General features: G+C 40.2%; 2 protein-coding genes and 20 non-coding genes across 22 annotated transcripts; 9 read left to right on the top strand and 13 right to left on the bottom strand.

The window, feature by feature from the left end:
- Positions 1-281: 281 nt before the first annotated feature.
- trnaa-cgc (transfer RNA alanine (anticodon CGC)) lies at positions 282-353 on the bottom strand. The gene has a single exon. It is a non-coding gene; the product is annotated as a tRNA-Ala (tRNA).
- Positions 354-842: 489 nt separating this feature from the next.
- trnaa-cgc (transfer RNA alanine (anticodon CGC)) lies at positions 843-914 on the bottom strand. Its single transcript has one exon. It is a non-coding gene; the product is annotated as a tRNA-Ala (tRNA).
- Positions 915-1,615: 701 nt separating this feature from the next.
- On the top strand, positions 1,616-1,687 carry trnaa-ugc (transfer RNA alanine (anticodon UGC)). Its single transcript has one exon. It is a non-coding gene; the product is annotated as a tRNA-Ala (tRNA).
- Positions 1,688-2,520: 833 nt separating this feature from the next.
- Positions 2,521-2,592, bottom strand: trnaa-cgc (transfer RNA alanine (anticodon CGC)). Its single transcript has one exon. It is a non-coding gene; the product is annotated as a tRNA-Ala (tRNA).
- A 466-nt stretch (positions 2,593-3,058) lies between these two features.
- On the bottom strand, positions 3,059-3,130 carry trnaa-ugc (transfer RNA alanine (anticodon UGC)). Its single transcript has one exon. It is a non-coding gene; the product is annotated as a tRNA-Ala (tRNA).
- Positions 3,131-3,836: 706 nt separating this feature from the next.
- trnaa-ugc (transfer RNA alanine (anticodon UGC)) lies at positions 3,837-3,908 on the top strand. The gene has a single exon. It is a non-coding gene; the product is annotated as a tRNA-Ala (tRNA).
- Positions 3,909-5,522: 1,614 nt separating this feature from the next.
- trnaa-cgc (transfer RNA alanine (anticodon CGC)) lies at positions 5,523-5,594 on the bottom strand. Its single transcript has one exon. It is a non-coding gene; the product is annotated as a tRNA-Ala (tRNA).
- Positions 5,595-6,295: 701 nt separating this feature from the next.
- trnaa-ugc (transfer RNA alanine (anticodon UGC)) lies at positions 6,296-6,367 on the top strand. Its single transcript has one exon. It is a non-coding gene; the product is annotated as a tRNA-Ala (tRNA).
- Positions 6,368-7,226: 859 nt separating this feature from the next.
- Positions 7,227-7,298, bottom strand: trnaa-cgc (transfer RNA alanine (anticodon CGC)). The gene has a single exon. It is a non-coding gene; the product is annotated as a tRNA-Ala (tRNA).
- A 488-nt stretch (positions 7,299-7,786) lies between these two features.
- On the bottom strand, positions 7,787-7,858 carry trnaa-ugc (transfer RNA alanine (anticodon UGC)). Its single transcript has one exon. It is a non-coding gene; the product is annotated as a tRNA-Ala (tRNA).
- Positions 7,859-8,558: 700 nt separating this feature from the next.
- On the top strand, positions 8,559-8,630 carry trnaa-ugc (transfer RNA alanine (anticodon UGC)). Its single transcript has one exon. It is a non-coding gene; the product is annotated as a tRNA-Ala (tRNA).
- Positions 8,631-9,485: 855 nt separating this feature from the next.
- Positions 9,486-9,557, bottom strand: trnaa-cgc (transfer RNA alanine (anticodon CGC)). The gene has a single exon. It is a non-coding gene; the product is annotated as a tRNA-Ala (tRNA).
- Positions 9,558-10,034: 477 nt separating this feature from the next.
- Positions 10,035-10,106, bottom strand: trnaa-cgc (transfer RNA alanine (anticodon CGC)). Its single transcript has one exon. It is a non-coding gene; the product is annotated as a tRNA-Ala (tRNA).
- A 701-nt stretch (positions 10,107-10,807) lies between these two features.
- Positions 10,808-10,879, top strand: trnaa-ugc (transfer RNA alanine (anticodon UGC)). Its single transcript has one exon. It is a non-coding gene; the product is annotated as a tRNA-Ala (tRNA).
- A 1,604-nt stretch (positions 10,880-12,483) lies between these two features.
- trnaa-cgc (transfer RNA alanine (anticodon CGC)) lies at positions 12,484-12,555 on the bottom strand. Its single transcript has one exon. It is a non-coding gene; the product is annotated as a tRNA-Ala (tRNA).
- A 701-nt stretch (positions 12,556-13,256) lies between these two features.
- Positions 13,257-13,328, top strand: trnaa-ugc (transfer RNA alanine (anticodon UGC)). The gene has a single exon. It is a non-coding gene; the product is annotated as a tRNA-Ala (tRNA).
- Positions 13,329-14,913: 1,585 nt separating this feature from the next.
- Positions 14,914-14,985, bottom strand: trnaa-cgc (transfer RNA alanine (anticodon CGC)). Its single transcript has one exon. It is a non-coding gene; the product is annotated as a tRNA-Ala (tRNA).
- Positions 14,986-15,691: 706 nt separating this feature from the next.
- Positions 15,692-15,763, top strand: trnaa-ugc (transfer RNA alanine (anticodon UGC)). Its single transcript has one exon. It is a non-coding gene; the product is annotated as a tRNA-Ala (tRNA).
- A 1,611-nt stretch (positions 15,764-17,374) lies between these two features.
- On the bottom strand, positions 17,375-17,446 carry trnaa-cgc (transfer RNA alanine (anticodon CGC)). Its single transcript has one exon. It is a non-coding gene; the product is annotated as a tRNA-Ala (tRNA).
- A 538-nt stretch (positions 17,447-17,984) lies between these two features.
- On the bottom strand, positions 17,985-18,056 carry trnaa-ugc (transfer RNA alanine (anticodon UGC)). The gene has a single exon. It is a non-coding gene; the product is annotated as a tRNA-Ala (tRNA).
- A 623-nt stretch (positions 18,057-18,679) lies between these two features.
- Positions 18,680-20,987, top strand: LOC139219534 (uncharacterized). The gene is made up of 4 exons (XM_070851429.1): positions 18,680-18,795; positions 19,083-19,167; positions 19,492-19,559; positions 19,640-20,987. The coding sequence occupies exons 1-4, from the start codon at positions 18,680-18,682 to the stop codon at positions 20,985-20,987; spliced, it is 1,617 nt and encodes a 538-aa protein (XP_070707530.1).
- A 1,906-nt stretch (positions 20,988-22,893) lies between these two features.
- Positions 22,894-26,249, top strand: pdrg1 (p53 and DNA-damage regulated 1). The gene is made up of 5 exons (XM_070849555.1): positions 22,894-22,979; positions 23,789-23,864; positions 24,021-24,095; positions 24,241-24,321; positions 25,718-26,249. The coding sequence occupies exons 1-5, from the start codon at positions 22,896-22,898 to the stop codon at positions 25,798-25,800; spliced, it is 399 nt and encodes a 132-aa protein (XP_070705656.1). The 5' UTR covers positions 22,894-22,895; the 3' UTR covers positions 25,801-26,249.
- The last annotated feature ends 1,056 nt before the right edge of the window (positions 26,250-27,305 follow it).

Consider the following 27,305-nt stretch of genomic DNA (forward strand, 5'->3'; position numbering starts at 1 on the left):
CCGCTTTGTACAGCTTTGCAGGGGTGGCTCACTGGTGAGTGACTTGGTTCATAAATCCCTTCTTGATTTGGCTAATTTATTGATAGCTTGATTTCCTAAAAGTCCCCTGAGCTTTAAAGACACTGGTCAGTACTATTGGAGATGGTGGAGACTGAACCCAGTACCTGACACATGCAAAGCACACACTCTAAACTAAAGTCCAGACAGATGGCAGAGCTGCAGAAGGAGAATCATATCATGTATGACCTGTTGCTACCTCAGAGTGTCTTGTTCAGTCACACTGGAGATGCTGGGGATTGAACCCAGGACCTTGTACATGCGAAGCACACGCTCTACCACTGAGCTACATCCCCTTGTAAAGCTCTTCTGTTGTCAGTAATTCTATTCAATTGTCAAAATAGCTGGTTTATTTATGATGGCAGCTGCAGCCTGGTCACATCAAAAGGCTCAAAGCAGATTATTTCCTATAGGTTTAATACTCACGGAAATCATGTATATTCTGCTAAGTTCAAGAGATCTTATCTGTATTTACAATAGAGCTTCACTCTAAAGCCTCCCACTACTGAGCACACACAAAAAGATGGACCCAAAAGTTGGACACGAGGCAAATTAAAGGTCAAGTTAAATTAAAAAGGATCGTCAAACCCTTTTCTAACTCAAACCTCAATGAAAGAAACAGCATGTGATTACCATGTGTGTCTTATGTGAGAGAGATGAATCATTTATTCATTTCTACTTGTTTTGTACTTTTACCCAAACAGCTGCAGTAGGAATCCATCCATATGTTAGGAGCATATCATGAATGATCCATTTCTACCTGAGAGTGAAGCAATCAATCACACTGGAGATGCTGGGGATTGAACCCAGGACCTTGTACATGCGAAGCACACGCTCTACCACTGAGCTACATCCCCTTGTAAAGCTCTTCTGTTGTCAGTAATTCTATTCCATTGTCAAAATAGCTGGTTTATTTATGATGGGAGCTGCAGCCTGGTCACATCAAAAGGCACAAAGCAGATCAGCTCAGCAGGAAGTCAGACAAACGGTAAATTCAAAGTATGCTAAACGGCATGGCAATGTTACACAGTTGTTGTTGAACAGATGGTTCTCATTTCCTACCCGCTCAAAAGGTATATCCTCAGTGTCCATAGCAACAGTAGCTATGCAGTGTAACCATCTTTACCATCCTAACAGGAAACTGATATAACTGATTTTTTTATAAATGGCTTTTTAAATGATTCATATGTTACAAAACGTAATTCAAATAATATTCATATCTTTTTCATCCAGTCACTTTTGAATGTGTAATTGCACTGCAATTATGATGCAGTTATGTTGCATGTGCATGTTCCCCAAACCACTGCACTTGGTGGGCTTTGTTGCTGTTGGTTGTTAGTTGCAAAATTCATCCTTTGCTGCAGTCATTATCACCCCCATTATCACCCACTCCTAGTGGCATGTGTCAAGTCTTAGTCGCATTCTGTTTATGCTGATAGAATTACAGAAGCTAGTTCATTAGATGCCTTTTGATGTGACCAGGCTGCAGCTCCCACCACAAAGAAAACAGCTATTTTGACAATGGAATACTATTACTGACAACAGATTAGAATAATAAGGGGATGTAGCTCAGTGGTAGAGCGTGTGCTTTGCATGTACAAGGTCCTGGGATCAATCCCCAGCATCTCCAAAATGGCCGTCCCTTTCCTTTAGTGATGTATATACCTGGCTGACACGGATCCTCATATAAAGTAAAAGGATGAATACGTTCTTCAGCCAGCATCAAACATGTCGCTCACTTAAGGGAAATCTAGTTCAGTTTTGTATGTACGACGTCCTGGGATCAATCCAACATGACTAATACTAACACAAAGGGGTCAGTCCACTCAGTAACCTCCTGCAGGGCTTTCATATATTTATATATCTAATTGAAAAGCAAATTTATTTGATTATCAGTGAACGGATCTGATTAAGAATGGATTTACATGCTAGTAATAAAAATAATGCTTGTGTATTTTTCTAAGCTGCCATCTTTTAACAAAAGTGGATTTGAAGCCACTGTCACTGACAAAAGGACTTTTTTCATGGAAGATGTAAGTTTTACACTCTTTAAACTCATGTTGTTAGTTTTCGCTGATGTAACTGATGTAACATTGACTGTGGTGACTAAGTTTGAATATGGAAATGAAAAGCATCTTTCTTGTTTTGTTTTATACATGAATAAGTTAAGTTGTATTATATCCATATGAATTCAGCGTTGCTAATTACAAGGACAATGATTTGCATTTCTATCTATGTTTCCATCTGACTGACAATATGATATGAGGACATGACAGATGTCCATCATGAAGTTTCCACAGCCTAATCCTTCATGTATTCATTTATCACACTTAATGTTTATGGTAGCTCTCCCACCCTCAGAGGGACACTGTGAGCCAACAGATGATCCTCCAACTATCTTCAGGCACCCAGTGAGCCTTTGGATGATCCATTTCTACCTCAGAGTGAAGCAATCAATCACACTGGAGATGCTGGGGATTGAACCCAGGACCTTGTACATGCGAAGCACACGCTCTACCACTGAGCTACATCCCCTTGTAAAACTCTTCTGTTGTCAGTAATTCTATTCCATTGTCAAAATAGCTGGTTTATTTATGATGGGAGCTGCAGCCTGGTCACATCAAAAGGCTCAAAGCAGATTATTTCCTATAGGTTTAATACTCACGGAAATCATGTATATTCTGCTAAGTTCAAGAGATCTTATCTGTATTTACAATAGAGCTTCACTCTAAAGCCTCCCACTACTGAGCACACACAAGAAGATGGACCCAAAAGTTGGACACGAGGCAAATTAAAATAAAAAGGATCGTCAAACCCTTTTCTAACTCAAACCTCAATGAAAGAAACAGCATGTGATTACCATGTGTGAGAGATGAATCATTTATTCATTTCTATTTGTTTTGTACTTTTACCCAAACAGCTGCAGTAAGAATCCATCCATATGTTAGGAGCATATCATGAATGATCCATTTCTACCTGAGAGTGAAGCAATCAATCACACTGGAGATGCTGGGGATTGAACCCAGGACCTTGTACATGCAAAGCACACGCTCTACCACTGAGCTACATCCCCTTGTAAAGCTCTTCTGTTGTCAGTAATTCTATTCCATTGTCAAAATAGCTGGTTTATTTATGATGGGAGCTGCAGCCTGGTCACATCAAAAGGCACAAAGCAGATCAGCTCAGCAGGAAGTCAGACAAACGGTAAATTCAAAGTATGCTAAAAGGCATGGCAATGTTACACAGTTGTTGTTGAACAGATGGTTCTCATTTCCTACCCGCTCAAAAGGTATATCCTCAGTGTCCATAGCAACAGTAGCTATGCAGTGTGACCATCTTTACCATCCTAACAGGAAACTGATATAACTGATTTTTTTATAAATGGTTTTATAAATGATTCATATGTTACAAAACGTAATTCAAATAATATTTATATCTTTTTCATCCAGTCACTTTTGAATGTGTAATTGCACTGCAATTATGATGCAGTTATGTTGCATGTGCATGTTCCCCAAACCACTGCACTTGGTGGGCTTTGTTGCTGTTGGTTGTTAGTTGCAACATTCATCCTTTGCTGCAGTCATTATCACCCCCATTATCACCCACTCCTAGTGGCATGTGTCAAGTCTTAGTCGCATTTTGTTTATGCTGATAGAATTACAGAAGCTAGTTCTGATCATTAGATGCCTTTTGATGTGACCAGGCTGCAGCTCCCACCACAAAGAAAACAGCTATTTTGACAATGGAATACTATTACTGACAACAGATTAGAATTATAAGGGGATGTAGCTCAGTGGTAGAGCGTGTGCTTTGCATGTACAAGGTCCTGGGATCAATCCCCAGCATCTCCAAAATGGCCGTCCCTTTCCTTTAGTGATGTATATACCTGGCTGACACGGATCCTCATATAAAGTAAAAGGATGAATAAGTTCTTCAGCCAGCATCAAACATGTCGCTCACTTAAGGGAAATCTAGTTCAGTTTTGTATGTACGAGGTCCTGGGATCAATCCAACATGACTAATACTAACACAAAGGGGTCAGTCCACTCAGTAACCTCCTGCAGGGCTTTCATATATTTATATATCTAATTGAAAAGCAAATCTATTTAATTATCAATAAACAGATCTGATTAAGAATGGATTTACATGCTAGTAATAAAAATAATGCTTGTTGTGTGTTTTTCTAAGCTGCCATCTTTTAACAAAAGTGGATTTGAAGCCACTGTCACTGACAAAAGGACTTTTTTCCTGGAAGATGTAAGTTTTACACTCTTTAAACTCATGTTGCTAGTTTTCGCTGATGTAACTGATGTAACATTGACTGTGGTGACTAAGTTTGAATATGGAAATGAAAAGCATCTTTCTTGTTTTGTTTTATACATGAATAACTTAAGTTGTATTATATCCATATGAATTCAGCGTTGCTAATTACAAGGACAATGATTTGTATTTCTATCTATGTTTCCATCTGACTGACAATATGATATGAGGACACAACAGATGTCCATCATGAAGTTTCCACAGCCTAATCCTTCATGTACTCATATATCATTAATTACACTTAATGTTTATGGTAGCTCTCCCCCCAAGCTCCCCCACCCCAGAGTCAGAGGGACACTGGACTTGTGAGCCAACAGATGATCCCACCAAGATCGTCCAGCTCCTCCAACTAACTTCAGGCACCCAGTGAGCCTTTGGAAGTGTTCTGCCCTTATGGAGCAGCCCTGAGCTGAAGTGTGTGAAGAACATCAGGCTTTTGAAGAAGGTTTGACAGCACATGGTGCAAGAAAGCAGCTGAGCCTGAACTCTTCAGGTAGCACTTTTATTCTTCAACCTTTCTCAGTGAATTGAGCTTAACTGAGTTGAATTTATTTGAACTGGAATTACTTAGATGGATTTAAATTGGTTTTAACTGAACTGAACTGAATTATATCAAAGCAGTGACAAAAAAATTTCACTGGTTATGAAACAGTCTCAGTTTAACCTGATACTGCTGCCTCTGGAACGTTTTGCAGTAAATAGTGTGTTTGAACCCAAAGTTTACAAGATATTGAATTGTAAGCATTTCAATTTAAAATCATTATTCCCTATAGGTTTAATACCCACGAAAATCATGTATATTCTGCTAAGTTCAAGAGATCTTATCTGTATTTACAATAGAGCTTCACTCTAAAGCCTCCCACTACTGAGCACACACAAGAAGATGGACCCAAAAGTTGGACACGAGGCAAATTAAAGGTCAAGTTCAAATAAAAAGGATCGTCAAACCCTTTTCTAACTCAAACCTCAATGAAAGAAACAGCATGTGATTACCATGTGTGTCTTATGTGTTAGAGATGAATCATTTATTTATTTCTATTTGTTTTGTACTTTTACCCAAACAGCTGCAGTAGGAATCCATCCATATGTTAAGAGCATATCATGAATGATCCATTTCTACCTGAGAGTGTAGCAATCAATCATGCTGGAGATGCTGGGGATTGAACCCAGGACCTTGTACATGCGAAGCACACGCTCTACCACTGAGCTACATCCCCTTGCAAAGCTCTTCTGTTGTCAGTAATTCTATTCCATTGTCAAAATAGCTGGTTTATTTATGATGGGAGCTGCAGCCTGGTCACATCAAAAGGCACAAAGCAGATCAGCTCAGCAGGAAGTCAGACAAACGGTAAATTCAAAGTATGCTAAACGGCATGGCAATGTTACACAGTTGTTGTTGAACAGATGGTTCTCATTTCCTACCCGCTCAAAAGGTATATCCTCAGTGTCCATAGCAACAGTAGCTATGCAGTGTGACCATCTTTACCATCCTAACAGGAAACTGATATAACTGATTTTTTTATAAATGGCTTTTTAAATGATTTAGTTGTTACAAAACGTAATTCAAATAATATTCATATCTTTTTCATCCAGTCACTTTTGAATGTGTAATTGCACTGCAATTATGATGCAGTTATGTTGCATGCGCATGTTCCCCAAACCACTGCACTTGGTGGGCTTTCTTGCTGTTGGTTGTTAGTTGCAACATTCATCCTTTGCTGCAGTCATTATCACCCCCATTATCACCCACTCCTAGTGGCATGTGTCAAGTCTTAGTCGCATTCTGTTTATGCTGATAGAATTACAGAAGCTAGTTCATTAGATGCCTTTTGATGTGACCAGGCTGCAGCTCCCACCACAAAGAAAACAGCTATTTTGACAATGGAATACTATTACTGACAACAGATTAGATTTATAAGGGGATGTAGCTCAGTGGTAGAGCGTGTGCTTTGCATGTACAAGGTCCTGGGATCAATCCCCAGCATCTCCAAAATGGCTGTCCTTCCTTTCCTTTAGTGATGTATATACCTGGCTGACACGGATCCTCATATAAAGTAAAAGGATGAATAAGTTCTTCAGCCAGCATCAAACATGTCGCTCACTTAAGGGAAATCTAGTTCAGTTTTGTATGTACGAGGTCCTGGGATCAATCCAACATGACTAATACTAACACAAAGGGGTCAGTCCACTCAGTAACCTCCTGCAGGGCTTTCATATATTTATATATCTAATTGAAAAGCAAATCTATTTAATTATCAATAAACAGATCTGATTAAGAATGGATTTACATGCTAGTAATAAAAATAATGCTTGTTGTGTGTTTTTCTAAGCTGCCATCTTTTAACAAAAGTGGATTTGAAGCCACTGTCACTGACAAAAGGACTTTTTTCCTGGAAGATGTAAGTTTTACACTCTTTAAACTCATGTTGCTAGTTTTCGCTGATGTAACTGATGTAACATTGACTGTGGTGACTAAGTTTGAATATGAAAATGAAAAGCATCTTTCTTGTTTTGTTTTATACATGAATAAGTTAAGTTGTATTATATCCATATGAATTCAGCGTTGCTAATTACAAGGACAATGATTTGCATTTCTATCTATGTTTCCATCTGACTGACAATATGATATGAGGACACGACAGATGTCCATCATGAAGTTTCCACAGCCTAATCCTTCATGTATTCATTTATCACACTTAATGTTTATAGTAGCTCTCCCCCCCTCAGAGGGACACTGTGAGCCAACAGATGATTCCACCAAGATCATCCAGCTCCTCCAACTAACTTCAGGCACCCAGTGAGCCTTTGGATGATCCATTTCTACCTGAGAGTGAAGCAATCAATCACACTGGAGATGCTGGGGATTGAACCCAGGACCTTGTACATGCGAAGCACACGCTCTACCACTGAGCTACATCCCCTTGTAAAACTCTTCTGTTGTCAGTAATTCTATTCCATTGTCAAATAGCTGGTTTATTTATGATGGGAGCTGCAGCCTGGTCACATCAAAAGGCTCAAAGCAGATTATTTCCTATAGGTTTAATACTCACGGAAATCATGTATATTCTGCTAAATTCAAGAGATCTTATCTGTATTTACAATAGAGCTTCACTCTAAAGCCTCCCACTACTGAGCACACACAAAAAGATGGACCCAAAAGTTGGACACGAGGCAAATTAAAGGTCAAGTTAAAATAAAAAGGATCGTCAAACCCTTTTCTAACTCAAACCTCAATGAAAGAAACAGCATGTGATTACCATGTGTGTCTTATGTGTTAGAGATGAATCATTTATTCATTTCTATTTGTTTTGTACTTTTACCCAAACAGCTGGAGTTGGAATCCATCCATATGTTAGGAGTATATCATGAATGATCCATTTCTACCTGAGAGTGTGGCAATCAATCACACTGGAGATGCTGGGGATTGAACCCAGGACCTTGTACATGCAAAGCACACGCTCTACCACTGAGCTACATCCCCTTGTAAAACTCTTCTTTTGTCAGTAATTCTATTCCATTGTCAAATAGCTGGTTTACTTATGATGGGAGCTGCAGCCTGGTCACATCAAAAGGCTCAAAGCAGATCAGCTCAGCAGGAAGTCAGACAAACGGTAAATTCAAAGTATGCTAAACGGCATGGCAATGTTACACAGTAGTTGTTGAACAGATGGTTCTCATTGACCTACCCGCTCAAAAGGTATATCCTCAGTGTCCATAGCAACAGTAGCTATGCAGTGTAACCATCTTTACCATCCTAACAGGAAACTGATATAACTGATTTTTTTATAAATGGCTTTTTAAATGATTCATATGTTACAAAACGTAATTCAAATAATATTTATATCTTTTTCATCCAGTCACTTTTGAATGTGTAATTGCACTGCAATTATGATGCAGTTATGTTGCATGCGCATGTTCCCCAAACCACTGCACTTGGTGGGCTTTCTTGCTGTTGGTTGTTAGTTGCAACATTCATCCTTTGCTGCAGTCATTATCACCCCCATTATCACCCACTCCTAGTGGCATGTGTCAAGTCTTAGTCGCATTTTGTTTATGCTGATAGAATTACAGAAGCTAGTTCATTAGATGCCTTTTGATGTGACCAGGCTGCAGCTCCCACCACAAAGAAAACAGCTATTTTGACAATGGAATACTATTACTGACAACAGGTTTGATTATAAGGGGATGTAGCTCAGTGGTAGAGCGTGTGCTTTGCATGTACAAGGTCCTGGGATCAATCCCCAGCATCTCCAAAATGGCAGTCCCTTTCCTTTAGTGATGTATATACCTGGCTGACACGGATCCTCATATAAAGTAAAAGGATGAATAAGTTCTTCAGCCAGCATCAAACATGTCGCTCACTTAAGGGAAATCTAGTTCAGTTTTGTATGTACGACGTCCTGGGATCAATCCAACATGACTAATATTAACACAAAGGGGTCAGTCCAATCAGTAACCTCCTGCAGGGCTTTCATATATTTATATATCTAATTGAAAAGCAAATTTATTTGATTATCAGTGAACGGATCTGATTAAGAATGGATTTACATGCTAGTAATAAAAATAATGCTTGTTGTGTATTTTTCTAAGCTGCCATCTTTTAACAAAAGTGGATTTGAAGCCACTGTCACTGACAAAAGGACTTTTTTCATGGAAGATGTAAGTTTTACACTCTTTAAACTCATGTTGTTAGTTTTCGCTGATGTAACTGATGTAACATTGACTGTGGTGACTAAGTTTGAATATGGAAATGAAAAGCATCTTTCTTGTTTGTTTTATACATGAATAACTTAAGTTGTATTATATCCATATGAATTCAGCGTTGCTAATTACAAGGACAATGATTTGCATTTCTATCTATGTTTCCATCTGACTGACAATATGATATGACGACACGACAGATGTCCATCATGAAGTTTCCACAGCCTAATCCTTCATGTACTCATTTATCACACTTAATGTTTATGGTAGCTCTCCCACCCTCAGAGGGACACTGTGAGCCAACAGATGATCCCACCAAGATCATCCAGCTCCTCCAACTAACTTCAGGCACCCAGTGAGCCTTTGGATGATCCATTTCTACCTCAGAGTGAAGCAATCAATCACACTGGAGATGCTGGGGATTGAACCCAGGACCTTGTACATGCGAAGCACACGCTCTACCACTGAGCTACATCCCCTTGTAAAACTCTTCTGTTGTCAGTAATTCTATTCCATTGTCAAAATAGCTGGTTTATTTATGATGGGAGCTGCAGCCTGGTCACATCAAAAGGCTCAAAGCAGATTATTTCCTATAGGTTTAATACTCACGGAAATCATGTATATTCTGCTAAGTTCAAGAGATCTTATCTGTATTTACAATAGAGCTTCACTCTAAAGCCTCCCACTACTGAGCACACACAAGAAGATGGACCCAAAAGTTGGACACGAGGCAAATTAAAATAAAAAGGATCGTCAAACCCTTTTCTAACTCAAACCTCAATGAAAGAAACAGCATGTGATTACCATGTGTGTCTTATTTGAGAGAGATGAATCATTTATTCATTGCTATTTGTTTTGTACTTTTACCCAAACAGCTGCAGTAAGAATCCATCCATATGTTAGGAGCATATCATGAATGATCCATTTCTACCTGAGAGTGAAGCAATCAATCACACTGGAGATGCTGGGGATTGAACCCAGGACCTTGTACATGCGAAGCACACGCTCTACCACTGAGCTACATCCCCTTGTAAAACTCTTCTTTTGTCAGTAATTCTATTCCATTGTCAAAATAGCTGGTTTATTTATGATGGGAGCTGCAGCCTGGTCACATCAAAAGGCACAAAGCAGATCAGCTCAGCAGGAAGTCAGACAAACGGTAAATTCAAAGTATGCTAAAAGGCATGGCAATGTTACACAGTAGTTGTTGAACAGATGGTTCTCATTTCCTACCCGCTCAAAAGGTATATCCTCAGTGTCCATAGCAACAGTAGCTATGCAGTGTAACCATCTTTACCATCCTAACAGGAAACTGATATAACTGATTTTTTTATAAATGGCTTTTTAAATGATTCATATGTTACAAAACGTAATTCAAATAATATTTATATCTTTTTCATCCAGTCACTTTTGAATGTGTAATTGCACTGCAATTATGATGCAGTTATGTTGCATGTGCATGTTCCCCCAACCACTGCACTTGGTGGGCTTTGTTGCTGTTGGTTGTTAGTTGCAACATTCATCCTTTGCTGCAGTCATTATCACCCCCATTATCACCCACTCCTAGTGGCATGTGTCAAGTCTTAGTCGCATTTTGTTTATGCTGATAGAATTACAGAAGCTAGTTCATTAGATGCCTTTTGATGTGACCAGGCTGCAGCTCCCACCACAAAGAAAACAGCTATTTTGACAATGGAATACTATTACTGACAACAGATTAGAATTATAAGGGGATGTAGCTCAGTGGTAGAGCGTGTGCTTTGCATGTACAAGGTCCTGGGATCAATCCCCAGCATCTCCAAAATGGCTGTCCCTTTCCTTTAGTGATGTATATACCTGGCTGACACGGATCCTCATATAAAGTAAAAGGATGAATAAGTTCTTCAGCCAGCATCAAACATGTCGCTCACTTAAGGGAAATCTAGTTCAGTTTTGTATGTACGAGGTCCTGGGATCAATCCAACATGACTAATATTAACACAAAGGGGTCAGTCCACTCAGTAACCTCCTGCAGGGCTTTCATATATTTATATATCTAATTGAAAAGCAAATCTATTTAATTATCAATAAACAGATCTGATTAAGAATGGATTTACATGCTAATAATAAAAATAATGCTTGTTGTGTGTTTTTCTAAGCTGCCATCTTTTAACAAAAGTGGATTTGAAGCCACTGTCACTGACAAAAGGACTTTTTTCATGGAAGATGCAAGTTTTACACTCTTTAAACTCATGTTGTTAGTTTTAGCTGATGTAACTGATGTAACATTGACTGTGGTGACTAAGTTTGAATATGAAAATGAAAAGCATCTTTCTTGTTTTGTTTTATACATGAATAACTTAAGTTGTATTATATCCATATGAATTCAGCGTTGCTAATTACAAGGACAATGATTTGTATTTCTATCTATGTTTCCATCTGACTGACAAGAAGATATGACGACACGACAGATGTCCATCATGAAGTTTCCACAGCCTAATCCTTCATGTACTCATTCATCATTAATTACACTTAATGTTTATGGTAGCTCTCCCCCCAAGCTCCCCCACCCCAGAATCAGAGGGACACTGGACTTGTGAGCCAACAGATGATCCCACCAAGATCGTCCAGCTCCTCCAACAAACTTCAGGCACCCAGTGAGCCTTTGGAAGTGTTCTGCCCTTATGGAGCAGCCCTGAGCTGAAGTGTGTGAAGAACATCAGGCTTTTGAAGAAGGTTTGGCAGCACATGGTGCAAGAAAGCAGCTGAGCCTGAACTCTTCAGGTAGCACTTTTATTCTTCAACCTTTCTCAGTGAATTGAGCTTAACTGAGTTGAATTTATTTGAACTGGAATTACTTAGATGGATTTAAATTGGTTTTAACTGAATTGAACTGAATTATATCAAAGCAGTGACAAAAAAATTTCACTGGTTATGAAACAGTCTCAGTTTAACCTGATACTGCTGCCTCTGGAACGTTTTGCAATAAATAATGTGTTTGAACCCAAAGTTTACAAGATGTTGAATTAGAAGCACTTCAATTTAAAATCATTATTCCCTATAGGTTTAATACCCACGGAAATCATGTATATTCTGCTAAGTTCAAGAGATCTTATCTGTATTTACAATAGAGCTTCACTCTAAAGCCTCCCACTACTGAGCACACACAAGAAGATGGACCCAAAAGTTGGACACGAGGCAAATTAAAGGTCAAGTTAAAATAAAAAGGATCGTCAAACCCTTTTCTAACTCAAACCTCAATGAAAGAAACAGCATGTGATTACCATGTGTGTCTTATGTGTTAGAGATGAATCATTTATTTGTTTTGTACTTTTACCCAAACAGCTGCAGTAGGAATCCATCCATATGTTAAGAGCATATCATGAATGATCCATTTCTACCTGAGAGTGAAGCAATCAATCACACTGGAGATGCTGGGGATTGAACCCAGGACCTTGTACATGCGAAGCACACGCTCTACCACTGAGCTACATCCCCTTGTAAAGCTCTTCGGTTGTCAGTAATTCTATTCCATTGTCAAAATAGCTGGTTTATTTATGATGGGAGCTGCAGCCTGGTCACATCAAAAGGCTCAAAGCAGATCAGCTCAGCAGGAAGTCAGACAAACGGTAAATTCAAAGTATGCTAAACGGCATGGCAATGTTACACAGTAGTTGTTGAACAGATGGTTCTCATTTCCTACCCGCTCAAAAGGTATATCCTCAGTGTCCATAGCAACAGTAGCTATGCAGTGTAACCATCTTTACCATCCTAACAGGAAACTGATATAACTGATTTTTTTATAAATGGCTTTTTAAATGATTTATATGTTACAAAACGTAATTCAAATAATATTCATATCTTTTTCATCCAGTCACTTTTGAATGTGTAATTGCACTGCAATTATGATGCAGTTATGTTGGATGCGCATGTTCCCCAAACCACTGCACTTGGTGGGCTTTGTTGCTGTTGGTTGTTAGTTGCAACATTCATCCTTTGCTGCAGTCATTATCACCCCCATTATCACCCACTCCTAGTGGCATGTGTCAAGTCTTAGTCGCATTCTGTTTATGCTGATAGAATTACAGAATCTAGTTCATTAGATGCCTTTTGATGTGACCAGGCTGCAGCTCCCATCGCAAAGAAAACAGCTATTTTGACAATGGAATACTATTACTGACAACAGATTAGATTTATAAGGGGATGTAGCTCAGTGGTAGAGCGTGTGCTTTGCATGTACAAGGTCCTGGGATCAATCCCCAGCATCTCCAAAATGGCCGTCCCTTTCCTTTAGTGATGTATATACCTGGCTGACACGGATCCTCATATAAAGTAAAAGGATGAATAAGTTCTTCAGCCAGCATCAAACATGTCGCTCACTTAAGGGAAATCTAGTTCAGTTTTGTGTGTACGAGGTCCTGGGATCAATCCAACATGACTAATATTAACACAAAGGGGTCAGTACACTCAGTAACCTCCTGCAGGGCTTTCATATATTTATATATCTAATTGAAAAGCAAATCTATTTAATTATCAGTGAACGGATCTGATTAAGAATGGATTTACATGCTAATAATAAAAATAATGCTTGTTGTGTGTTTTTCTAAGCTGCCATCTTTTAACAAAAGTGGATTTGAAGCCACTGTCACTGACAAAAGGACTTTTTTCATGGAAGATGTAAGTTTTACACTCTTTAAACTCATGTTGTTAGTTTTAGCTGATGTAACTGCCTGACTCATTGACTGTGGTGACTAAGTTTGAATATGGAAATGAAAAGCATCTTTCTTGTTTTGTTTTATACATGAATAACTTAAGTTGTATTATATTCATATGAATTCAGCGTTGCTAATTACAAGGACAATGATTTGTATTTCTATCTATGTTTCCATCTGACTGACAATATGATATGACGACATGACAGATGTCCATCATGAAGTTTCCACAGCCTAATCCTTCATGTATTCATTAATTACACTTAATGTTTATGGTAGCTCTCCCACCCCAGAGTCAGAGGGACACTGGACTTGTGAGCCAACAGATGATCCCACCAAGATCGTCCAGCTTCTCCAACTAACTTCAGGCACCCAGTGAGCCTTTGGAAGTGTTCTGCCCTTATGGAGCAGCCCTGAGCTGAAGTGTGTGAAGAACATCAGGCTTTTGAAGAAGGTTTGACAGCACATGGTGCAAGAAAGCAGCTGAGCCTGAACTCTTCAGGTAGCACTTTGATTCTTCAACCTTTCTCAGTGAATTGAGCTTAACTGAGTTGAATTTATTTGAACTGGAATTACTTAGATGGATTTAAATTGGTTTTAACTGAATTGAACTGAATTATATCAAAGCAGTGACAAAAAAATTTCACTGGTTATGAAACAGTCTCAGTTTAACCTGATACTGCTGCCTCTGGAACGTTTTGCAATAAATAGTGTGTTTGAACCCAAAGTTTACAAGATATTGAATTGTAAGCATTTCAATTTAAAATCATTATTTCCTATAGGTTTAATACCCACGGAAATCATGTATATTCTGCTAAGTACAAGAGATCTTATCTGTATTTACAATAGAGCTTCACTCTAAAGCCTCCCACTACTGAGCACACACAAGAAGATGGACCCAAAAGTTGGACACGAGGCAAATTAAAGGTCAAGTTCAAATAAAAAGGATCGTCAAACCCTTTTCTAACTCAAACCTCCATGAAAGAAACAGCATGTGATTACCATGTGTGTCTTATGTGTTAGAGATGAATCATTTATTTATTTTGTACTTTTACCCAAACAGCTGCAGTAGGAATCCATCCATATGTTAGGAGCATATCATGAATGATCCATTTCTACCTGAGAGTGTAGCAATCAATCACACTGGAGATGCTGGGGATTGAACCCAGGACCTTGTACATGCGAAGCACACGCTCTACCACTGAGCTACATCCCCTTGTAAAACTCTTCTGTTGTCAGTAATTCTATTCCATTGTCAAAATAGCTGGTTTATTTATGATGGGAGCTGCAGCCTGGTCACATCAAAAGGCACAAAGCAGATCAGCTCAGCAGGAAGTCAGACAAACGGTAAATTCAAAGTATGCTAAACGGCATGGCAATGTTACACAGTTGTTGTTGAACAGATGGTTCTCATTTCCTACCCGCTCAAAAGGTATATCCTCAGTGTCCATAGCAACAGTAGCTATGCAGTGTGACCATCTTTACCATCCTAACAGGAAACTGATATAACTGATTTTTTTATAAATGGCTTTTTAAATGATTTAGTTGTTACAAAACGTAATTCAAATAATATTCATATCTTTTTCATCCAGTCACTTTTGAATGTGTAATTGCACTGCAATTATGATGCAGTTATGTTGCATGCGCATGTTCCCCAAACCACTGCACTTGGTGGGCTTTCTTGCTGTTGGTTGTTAGTTGCAACATTCATCCTTTGCTGCAGTCATTATCACCCCCATTATCACCCACTCCTAGTGGCATGTGTCAAGTCTTAGTCGCATTCTGTTTATGCTGATAGAATTACAGAAGCTAGTTCTGATCATTAGATGCCTTTTGATGTGACCAGGCTGCAGCTCCCACCACAAAGAAAACAGCTATTTTGACAATGGAATACTATTACTGACAACAGATTAGAATTACAAGGGGATGTAGCTCAGTGGTAGAGCGTGTGCTTTGCATGTACAAGGTCCTGGGATCAATCCCCAGCATCTCCAAAATGGCCGTCCCTTTCCTTTAGTGATGTATATACCTGGCTGACACGGATCCTCATATAAAGTAAAAGGATGAATACGTTCTTCAGCCAGCATCAAACATGTCGCTCACTTAAGGGAAATCTAGTTTAGTTTTGTATGTACGAGGTCCTGGGATCAATCCAACATGACTAATACTAACACAAAGGGGTCAGTCCACTCAGTAACCTCCTGCAGGGCTTTCATATATTTATATATCTAATTGAAAAGCAAATCTATTTAATTATCAATAAACAGATCTGATTAAGAATGGATTTACATGCTAATAATAAAAATAATGCTTGTTGTGTGTTTTTCTAAGCTGCCATCTTTTAACAAAAGTGGATTTGAAGCCACTGTCACTGACAAAAGGACTTTTTTCATGGAAGATGTAAGTTTTACACTCTTTAAACTCATGTTGTTAGTTTTAGCTGATGTAACTGCCTGACTCATTGACTGTGGTGACTAAGTTTGAATATGAAAATGAAAAGCATCTTTCTTGTTTTGTTTTATACATGAATAACTTAAGTTGTGTTATATTCATATGAATTCAGCGTTGCTAATTACAAGGACAATGATTTGTATTTCTATCTATGTTTCCATCAGACTGACAATATGATATGACGACACAACAGATGTCCATCATGAAGTTTCCACAGCCTAATCCTTCATGTATTCATTTATCATTAATTACACTTAATGTTTATGGTAGCTCTCCCCCCAAGCTCCCCCACCCCAGAATCAGAGGGACACTGGACTTATGAGCCAACAGATGATCCCACCAAGATCGTCCAGCTCCTCCAACTAACTTCAGGCACCCAGTGAGCCTTTGGAAGTGTTCTGCCCTTATGGAGCAGCCCTGAGCTGAAGTGTGTGAAGAACATCAGGCTTTTGAAGAAGGTTTGACAGCACATGGTGCAAGAAAGCAGCTGAGCCTGAACTCTTCAGGTAGCACTTTGATTCTTCAACCTTTCTCAGTGAATTGAGCTTCACTGAGTTGAATTTATTTGAACTGGAATTACTTAGATGGATTTAAATTGGTTTTAACTGAATTGAACTGAATTATATCAAAGCAGTGACAAAAAAATTTCACTAGTTATGAAACAGTCTCAGTTTAACCTGATACTGCTGCCTCTGGAACGTTTTGCAGTAAATAGTGTGTTTGAACCCAAAGTTTACAAGATATTGAATTGTAAGCACTTCAATTTAAAATCATTATTTCCTATAGGTTTAATACCCACGGAAATCATGTATATTCTGCTAAGTTCAAGAGATCTTATCTGTATTTACAATAGAGCTTCACTCTAAAGCCTCCCACTACTGAGCACACACAAGAAGATGGACCCAAAAGTTGGACACGAGGCAAATTAAAGGTCAAGTTAAAATAAAAAGGATTGTCAAACCCTTTTCTAACTCAAACCTCCATGAAAGAAACAGCATGTGATTACCATGTGTGTCTTATGTGAGAGAGATGAGTCGTTTATTTCTATTTGTTTCGTACTTTTACCCAAACAGCTGCAGTAGGAATCCATCCATAAATCAGGAGTACATCATGAATGATCCATTTCTACCTGAGAGTGTAGCAATTCATCACACTGGAGATGCTGGGGATTGAACCCAGGACCTTGTACATGCGAAGCACACGCTCTACCACTGAGCTACATCCCCTTATATCTCCCTAGATCTAATTGAAAAGCAAATCTATTTAATTATCAGTAAACAGATCTGATTAAGAATGGACTGACATTCTAATAATAAAAATAATGCTTGTTGTGTGTTTTTCTAAGCTGCCATCTTTTAACAAAAGTGGATTTGAAGCCACTGTCACTGACAAAAGGACTTTTTTCATGGAAGATGTAAGTTTTACACTCTTTAAACTCATGTTGTTAGTTTTCGCTGATGTAACTGCCTGACTCATTGACTGTGGTGACTAAGTTTGAATATGGAAATGAAAAGCATCTTTCTTGTTTTGTTTTATACATGAATAACTTAAGTTGTTATATCCATATGAATTCAGCATTGCTAATTACAAGGACAATGATTTGTATTTCTATCATATGAGGACATGACAGATGTCTTTCCCCCACCCTCAGAGGGACACTGTGAGCCAACAGATGACCCCATCCAGCTCCTCCAACTAACTTCAGGCACCCAATGAGCCTTTGGATGATCCATTTCTACCTCAGAGTGAAGCAATCAATCACACTGGAGATGCTGGGGATTGAACCCAGGACCTTGTACATGCAAAGCACACGCTCCACCACTGAGCTACATCCCCTTGTAAAAATCAGCAGTTCTATTCCATTGTCAAAATAGCTGTTTTCTCTGTGATGGGAGCTGCAAACAGCATGTGATTATCATGTGTGTTTCATGTGTTAGAGAGATTATTTATTACCATGAATTATCTATTGATTCATTTATTTTTCTATTTTATTATCTATTCATTTGTAACCTGGGTTACACTAATCATTTTGTACTTTGTAGTATTTATGTGCTACTGTACTGTTACTTTTAGTGCCAATGTAATAAAACAAACTAACAAGCCCAAGAATAAATAAAGAATGTTTTCCCTGACATTTGTATTAACTTTATTGCCATTTGACTCGTTCTATACTTGTGTACTTGGGTGAGCACACACACACACACACACACACACACACACACACGCACACACACACACACACACACGACGTGCCCACACTCTACTGTTATTTCTCCTTTAACATGCTGCACTGCCCCCTGCTGGCCGGCAGCCGAACTGTTCGTCACACCGACACATGTTTACAAAAAAAAAGGGGGCGCGTTTTGAGTATTTCAGCCCCCCACTCGATGTGATCACACCGCCGTGTTTCGCGTGAACAGCCCACTCGATCTCTCCATTGGTGCCTTCTCCGAGTGGGGATGGGCACAATTCTGCAGGAGCGAGCGCCACAACAATGGCCGGAGAGGGTTTCCACCAGGGAGCGGGAGTGGAAGAAGAGGGCGTCATGGAGCAGCAGCGGGCCTAACGTGGCCAGGTAATGACATGTGATGTGTTCTCCGGGCCGGGATGGAGGAGGCAGAGGTGCTGCGGGCTCTCCGGGACGCTCCGGAGGGTCTCATCGTCTCCTCAGCGGAGATCCGCGTCGTCTGTGTTACTAAACGCTGTGTGCTTCATGTGTGTGATTACAACAGAGCAGCATCATCTCAGCCCTGCAGACAGCGGCATATGTTAACCCTTTCTGTTTTTGATCAGCGCGTTCTTCTGCAGTGTTATTTGGGTCAATTCTGGTTGTTAATATTTCATCTTTTCGTCTTTTCCAAGCAACAAAATGGGTCGGCGGCAGTCACAAAGGAAGCCACTGCAGCCACAGACCATAGTCCCAAGTCAAGAGAATAATAATGAGAAGGTGAGTGAGTAAAGTACAACTGAAGCAATGAGAAGACAGTCACAGCAAATTAATTTTGGTATGTAAGGATTGATTATTCCTTTTTCAAGCAAACACCTGATGAGTGGAGCTTAAATGTTTTATATCCCTCTGAATTGGACGTGTTTGAGTTTTTAACTTTTGGTCAGACAAAAATCATTTGAAGAGCAATTCATAGACCAAGCAGTAAAAAATGAACGTCAGCTAGATTGTCAATAGAAAGTTTGCACCATTAGTGTGATGTGATGATGTGCGAAGAATGATAATGCATAATAATGAGTAACAGATGACTCTCTGTGGTCACAGAGGCTGCAGCAAAGAAGAAAGCAAAAGCCTAGCACCCCCTCAAGCAAGCGCACAACTTCTCAACACAGGTGACATTTGTGTTTGTGCATGTTATGTGTCATTCTTTGCTGCCTGGACACTGAGACCAAATCGTTTACTTTCCCTCTAGTGCTCAGGGAAGCTCGGAGTCCCGTCCACTGTCCCCTGCAGAGGGCAGGATGGGGCCAGAGGTGCAGCCAGCCGATCAGCCCTGCAGCCGCAGAGACCACAAGCACACAGGCTCCAGGGGAGGCAGGCACACACCAGCCTTTTTCTGCCACCGCCTGTCTGATTCGAGCCCTGATCTGCTGGACAGACTGTCGCTGAAGCCAGAGGCAGGAGGTCTGAGTGGCCGTGGAGAAGGCGACAGTGACACTGACCTGTCTGAGTCAGAGAGACTTCCTGTGTCGCCCTCTGGTTGGGCTCCTCCACAGCTTGAGCTGAGACCAGAGGTCATCAAGCCTGAGGACTGCTCCTCTCCCAGGCACAGGCCCAGAGGACGCAACCATGGTGGTTTTGACTTTCCAGACTTCCTCCCCCCACCTTTTAACTCCTGGAGCCTCAGTCAGCTGGCTGTCTTCTACAACATGGAGGGCCGTGGGGCTCCTCGGCCCAGACCTGTGGGCCCTTTAGAAAGGTACCTGGACCGGCTGCTGCAGCTGGAGTGGCGACAGATTCAGACCCTCCAGGAAGAGAGTGGGAGGTCGGCGGTGTCAGATGTTCTATCTAACTGCCACAGGTCACCTGCTGCTACCTCGTCACGCCTCAGCACTCCAAAGTGCATCCTGCAGTGTCAGCGTGCCTTCCCCCTCACCTTCCTTTCCTCTCTGGCCAGTCACTCTGCCCTGCTCTCTGGCTGTGCCTGCACTCTCTGCCGTATCCGCTACTCCACCTGCAGCATGTCGTGCTGCCGCTCCACCCACGGCCACACCCGTCAGTCCAGACTGAGTCCTACGCTGGAGCGCAGGGGGCCCGAGTCACTCCCCAAAAGGAGCTACAGCGAGAGCCGGGTGCACTGCTCAGACAGGAGCTCAGCATCCCGAGCTCAGAGGTTCAGCAGCCCTGTGAGGACCAACAGCCACCTGAGGAGGATGCAAGCCTCTGGCAACATCCGTAACCCCGCTCAAGGTGCCAACATAAAGCCTCATTCCACCGCCAGAGCTTCTAGTTTCGGGGTCGGGAGGGACCGTTTTGGAGCACAAGAGGCCGTGTTGGACTACAGGACCGGAGGCTTGAGGAAGAGGAGTGGCTCAGAGCAGAGAAGAGGTGGAGCAGAAAGACACCAAAGTACTTCAGAGAAACGACGGAGCGGCTCTGAGTGTAGAAAAGGAGGAGCTGAGTGGAGGAGAACAGCTGGGCTCAAGGAACGGGAAATAAAACCAGATGCGGTCACTGCAATAATGGACAATTTACCTGGGTCCAAAAACTCCTCTACAAACAGACCACACAGACTGAAACAGGTTGAATTTGTTACATAACAGCAACTTGAATGCTGTAAGTGTAATCAGTGCGCCACACCTGCACTCATCATATTTGATATTTGAGTATGAATGTACATTTTCAGTCGTTTTTAAGGGTGCTAGACTTTTTAGTCCTCAGTTATATATCCAGTAGTTAGCCTGCATTGTTATGTTTAATCCAATGCTGTGATTGCAGTCAAATAAGCTAATGTAAGATGTTTACATGCGCTACAATCATACATCTATTTAATGAGCATGGGGATATTTTTATCAAAGTATTTTTCTTTTTTATCAACTCAGAGTAAGCCTCTGTTAGCACAGGACATGATGTAAATATTTGTATCAGGGTTTTTTTAACACACCACCAGGTTTACTTGTGATTCTGTTTTGGTTTGTCAACAAAATAACTGCATAATAAAAGTTATTTATTATTATTTAACCAGAAATTATAAGTGACAAGTGTGATTCATTGGCTAAAGTGTGGACAGGAAGTGGTGAAGGCCTCGTCTTCGTGGCTGATTGCTTTTCATTCGCTGATTTATCACAGAGGTTTGTAGAAACGCAACAATTACAAAATGCGTATCTCATTACAATCTACACAAACCCACAATACCAAAAACCACGCAGTAGCAGAGACTCACCATCCCACAGATAAGCCTGATGGGGCAGCAGAATGCTACAGTGATGTCTCTCTGTGGGAACTGGGGGGGGGGGGGAGTCAGTAAAGACAGATGAGGATGTCTAGCTGCATTCTGCAAGACCATTGAACTATGGAGATTTCCTGGAGAGACACAAACCACCTGAAGCCAAAGCTACACAGGCATGGCTTCAAAACAAACAAGCAAATTTAATGCAGTGGCCAACTCAGGGTTTGGACCGCATTCCACTTCAAATTTAGTGCAACCCCAATCCCCATGCAACTGAACAGAGCCCGGACAGTTGTGGGAGGAAGAATGGGGGACGATTTTGCGAAGCCGCCAGTTATACACACTGAGGTCAGGCAAGGCCTGACATGCAAGTTAAATCAAACTTGATGTGAACACAATACATAAAATCATGTGAAATTCAAATTGTCATATGTGAAATATATTTCTGGAAACCACAATTATCTACATGTGAAGGCATTTAAAAAAAAAAAGCGGTTTCAGGGGATATTAAATTTTCTGCAAAGGAAATCAGAAGAAAATGGATGAATGGATGGAAACATTCCTACATTCATTGTAGGAATATAATTGTGTGTGTGTTATTAGAAAAACCACACTTTGGGATACACACAATAAAGGGTTACTGTCTCCTTAACGCCGTGAAAATATCTACTTTGTGCTTTATGTGCTCCCTTCTGAATTACAGATTGATGTCAGTGTCTCTGAAAAAGAAGGAAAACAGACGTTCACATTAGAAAATGTTAATGGCACAGAAACTAAGTTGCTAAAACAGAGAACATTCTCAGACAAGTGTGCCGAATTGCCAGTTTTATTATTTTCAACAAACCTCTCCACATCAGACGTGTATACTTCTACTCTCACTGTGTATCTTTCTTCGACAATGTTATGCGTAAAGATATTATGTGTTTGTTCTAATAAATGCTCATAAACATTTCGACATGAAGAGATTGAAATCAGAGTTATCGAGGTAGTTTTTTATTTTTTTATTTGTCATTTTATTTATTACAATCTCTCGATAGGAACATGTACTTGCACTCTTCCTTGCAGTACATAGGCAGGTTCATCATAAAGAAAATCTACAAGGCTTTATACAACAAAAACAGATACATGAATAGAATAAATAACAAAACACACAAGGCACTTCTAGATTTATAGAGGGAGTGCTGGTGGGGAACTTTTATTATGCGGCTTCCTCTGAGGTCCCTTTCTGCTTTCAGTCGTTGTTTCAGATCGGACGTATTTTCATAGCGACACAACAACCATGGACGCCGCATCTCAGCGTGTCTTAGAGTATTTGACAGAAGTTGAGGAGGCAGCTGAAGATGTTCTCACCACTAAACAACAGGTGACTAAAAACCTAGTTGGAAACAAGAAGCTGTTGATGATTTGCAGAGCACAATGTAGGAGGACCGATGTGTCCGTTAGCTGAACTCTAATGGAGCATGTTAGCAGCTAAGCTAACTAGCCACTTTAATTTAGCCAACGCTACGTTTCCAGTTTATCGTCAAATGAACAAACCTACTGAGGGAAACTGCTCTTTGCTTGTATTGGTGATACATTTTGGCCTAACTCAGCCCAACACTTAAATTAAATTAGATTAAACTAAATGTACGTAAGAATTAAATAAACGTTATTGAACGTTATTTTTGGCTTTGGTGAGGCTCACGTGTAAGAAAACCTAGTAAACTCAGTTCAGAGTGAAAATATGTTGATCGAAAATTGTTTCTAATCATTTGTCCAGCTCATCACATTCATGAAGCACCATGCGAGTAAAAGCTTCACCCTTAAAGGCGACTCAGTGCTTCAGTAGGTTGATATTGACATGTCATATATGGTGTATTGTACCATGATGTGCAATAGACGAGTTTCTATTCTGATGACCAAAATAATGCCACCCGATAAGGTCCCCATGGCCTTAGTGCTGTAATTCTTAACCCCTGTACACAATGTGACATTGCACATTAATTGTATGAAATATCTCTATAACTGCAAAGCATGACTATTGTCAATGGATCTGTAATAATGTTTTACCCATCAAGCCAATAGCTGAAAATGTGCATTAGCTTGTTTTTACTTTTCTCATTCCAGAATGAAAAAGCATGATGTCACTTCCTGTATGATGTCGAGAACCTCTGTTCTTTGTTGCTGTTTCAGATCGTGGACCTGGACTCAAAGAGAAACAGGAACAGAGAGGCATTGAACGCACTGAAAAATGAAATGTCAGATTCAGGTGAGTGTCCCCTCGCGATGGACATATTTAAATAACAAGTATCCCGGTGGTTTTACAGTAGAAACAGCAGTGCTTTGTCTTGGCGAGAGTCATTTGTGTGGTTATTGATTGTTTTGATTCAATTGTATTGATACAAAAAATTGCTGTCATTTGCAGAGAAAGTGAAGGTTTGCTTCGGAAACATGTTTATCAAATTTCCCAAACTGAAGACAAGAGAGATGATTCAGAGAGGTAAAGAAATTCCAGTTCATAAAATCTAAATGTATGAGGTAGATTTCTACTATAAAGTTTAATATTAATAGATTTATTATACCCATATTGTTGCAACATACAAAATCATCCTAATACACTTTGGATCTTTTTTCCTAATCTGTAGACCAAGAGCAGCTGGACAAGGAGATAAACGAGCTTCGCACAACACTGAAAACAAAAGTCAACCGTCTCAATGAGATACAAGGTATGAAGAGGTTTTTGACTGTTCAGTTGGCCACTTGCAACCCTCTGGATTTCAGGCATAGTTTGACCTTTAGGATAATACGCTTATTCCCTGTCTTGCTGAGAGTTAAATGAAAAAAATACTCTCATGTCTCATGTGTGTTAAGAGCTGAGGTCAAAGAGGGAGTTAGCTCAGCATTAGGAAGAACACTTACAGCTCTGTGCACAAAGAACACTGCCATGTAGGAACTACTTTTGGTGAGCAACAGCCAGTTAGATGGATCAACTCTGTAAAAACAATCAAATTTCAAACTGTTCTGAGTTCAGCTCTATAATGGGGTGCAAATCTATAATGCGTTCGCCGTTGCGATGAGTCTGCTTTACATTTGATCCTGGACACAGTAAACACGATCATTGCAATAATAATTTTCAGTTTTAAAGCTGTAGATAGTGGTTATGTTATTGTAGACCACAACAGAAACAGCCGTTCCTGTTGCATTTATCCAGCCCAGAATGGCACTTCCAATTACTAGTTAATTGCCAATATAGCAGTAAACTACCAGTTGCTAATTGCTCTGTTACATGAGATTAGACTCCCCCTGATAGTGGTGGTGCAGATTCCACTTGATAAACTGTACCTAATGTAGGTAGCGTACGTCAGAAGTACAGTTAGCATCATGCTAAGGGGACCTCTGCAGACAAGTTGACTAGCTCAAATCAGTATCTCAGCTGACAGGATATTGAGATAAGGCCTGGATGGAGGAAGTTTGGAAATTGGCAGCAGCTAATGTTTCTGTAAACACATTTATCCGATAAGATAAGACCAAATTTATTCATCCCGAAGGAAATGATTTAATCAGGGTCTGAGATGTGCTACAGGCACTTTGCTTTGTATTCACTTGAATATTTCTGACACTTGGCCTGTTAGTCATTTGGCCCTTCACCCTCAGCCTTTGAGTCTGTGAACGTTTAGAGGGAAAACAGGAAGATAACTACTGTCATTATGTATGAAATATGTTTCCACTGGAAGATTTGTGTCCAGTAACTTATGTTTATACAGACAATGAACCATTTTCCTATAGATTTGTGATCGTTGCTGATGTGTTGTTAAACCCTGAATGTCTCCCAGTGGTTCAGTTGTTGGACAAGGGAGTGGAAACTCTGTAGGATGGCTGTTGACTTGGTGGAATAAACAGGGAGGGCCTGCAACTGAATAATGTTTCCTCTGGTAAACCAGTTGAAAAGGGAAAAAATTTGTAATTTTTGGCAAAAAGACCGCAATCACAATAAAATCCAAACGTAAGTGGAAACATATTTTGTGAGTGTTACCTCTTGAAGTGAAAGCATGTCTGTCACTACATTGAACATCCTCCCAGCAACCTTCTGAAAGGTGACCGTGATGTTTTGTGTGTTTGCAGGGAAACCTGAGCTGAGAGGCTACAATCTCTCGCCTCTGTCCTCTGGTGAAATCAAAGCTGTTAACAGCCTTTTAAAGAGATGACGTCAGACCTGTGAACTGCTGAAATATTTCTCAGGACAGAGGGACAAAGAGAACATGGTGGCAAGATGGCAACATGCAAACCTCTGGATGATCTGATGACACTGAATTCATCTGATTGAAGTAAAAATGCCCATTGCTCTGAGGGATTAAACTGGAGGGCTGTTTGGAATGGTGTCCCGTATAGTTAGAGGGCACTGTAGCTGGTGAATTGCCAGAAGGTGGCAGTGCAGTGCAAGTATACAGCAGAGGGACAGAAAGCCTCCTCAGCCTCACAGCCAGTATTAAAATACCCTGGTGTTAGTGCAGCACTGCTTTATAGAGTAATAGGTTACGTAATACACACCAGAATTGGTGGAAGTTAAATTCAATCCTTAAACTTTGCAGGTGTCCAGTGGGTTTAATGTGAAATGTTTATACTTTTGTATTGTTGGCAACTTTTTGTCCTTTATTTACCGTTTTGTTAATAACTAAAAACATTTGATATGTTTATTGTGTTGGGTGATTTGTATTGTTTTTGCACAGTGGTAGTTCAGTTTCTCACCAATGTGTGTTCTTATTGTCTGTTATTTTCTCTTTCGACCAGACACCACACATCCTTCGACATAATGTGAGCGATAAACAACCAGTGTGCTGTCCCAAGGGAGAGTAAACTGTAAATAGGTGTATTGCAGTGTAATTTCTTGGTCTGACATGCCACGGAGCATGAGAAGACATGAATATCCTCAGGCAATGGGAGAAAGGGAGGGACAACAACAGTCATATAATAGGTGTGATTGTTTGTGTGCGGATGTGGAGGTGGAGCTGGAGGTGGAGGTGGTGGTTTGCCCTCTCCTCAAACTTTGGTTTGCGTGCCACAGCTCTCAGACCTGGAACCAGCTTTGAGTGATGAATTTATGAGTCAAAGGATGGGAACCTGCTGGTTGCCTTAAAGTTAGACAATCGTACCAAACGGGACATGGAACAGTGGTATGTTTAGAAGATGACACACTGACAGTCATCATTTGTCGTTCACCTGTGAAACTGCAAATCAAGACATTCTGAAATGATGACTGATTATACAGCTATGTTTGCCTCCACTAGACTACAAGAGCAATATTCTTCACGCCCAAGAGGAACGAAAATCAATAAAATATGTGTGATCATAGTGGGTTTGACAGTGTACAGTGGAGATGTTTCAAAGGCCAAATATATGCCTCTAATTGTGCGTTAGCTGTATTGACATATTAATCACTGTTTTAAGGCCAGATGCCACTGTGTGAAAGAAAGCAGTGACATTGCTGCAACATGTGGATTAACAAGATCTATAACAGACACATCCAACAGCTGTCACTCTTTGGGAGAGAACCTGAATTCATCTGCTATTAATAACAAAAATACAAACTGTACCCGCATGGAGAGGTTTCCAGTTTTCCTTGGCATGTTTGTAGCGTGTGTGTGTGATTATGGCTCCTTCCTGCTGCGAGACTCGAATTGTTTAATGGCTCATCTCATTTTGCTGTCATTCC

The sequence above is a fragment of the Pempheris klunzingeri genome, chromosome 2 (assembly GCF_042242105.1).
Source record: "Pempheris klunzingeri isolate RE-2024b chromosome 2, fPemKlu1.hap1, whole genome shotgun sequence".
NCBI lineage: Eukaryota > Metazoa > Chordata > Actinopteri > Acropomatiformes > Pempheridae > Pempheris > Pempheris klunzingeri.

Bases quoted from the DNA above. Each gene is read 5' to 3' on its own strand.
- LOC139219534 (XM_070851429.1), top strand. From the start codon at position 18,680: ATGGGCACAATTCTGCAGGAGCGAGCGCCACAACAATGGCCGGAGAGG. The intron at 18,796-19,082 runs GTAATGACATGT...GTCTTTTCCAAG, and splicing joins AGCGGGCCTAACGTGGCCAG to CAACAAAATGGGTCGGCGGC. The intron at 19,168-19,491 runs GTGAGTGAGTAA...CTGTGGTCACAG, and splicing joins AAGAGAATAATAATGAGAAG to AGGCTGCAGCAAAGAAGAAA.
- pdrg1 (XM_070849555.1), top strand. From the start codon at position 22,896: ATGGACGCCGCATCTCAGCGTGTCTTAGAGTATTTGACAGAAGTTGAG. The intron at 23,865-24,020 runs GTGAGTGTCCCC...TGTCATTTGCAG, and splicing joins AAATGAAATGTCAGATTCAG to AGAAAGTGAAGGTTTGCTTC. The intron at 24,096-24,240 runs GTAAAGAAATTC...CCTAATCTGTAG, and splicing joins AAGAGAGATGATTCAGAGAG to ACCAAGAGCAGCTGGACAAG.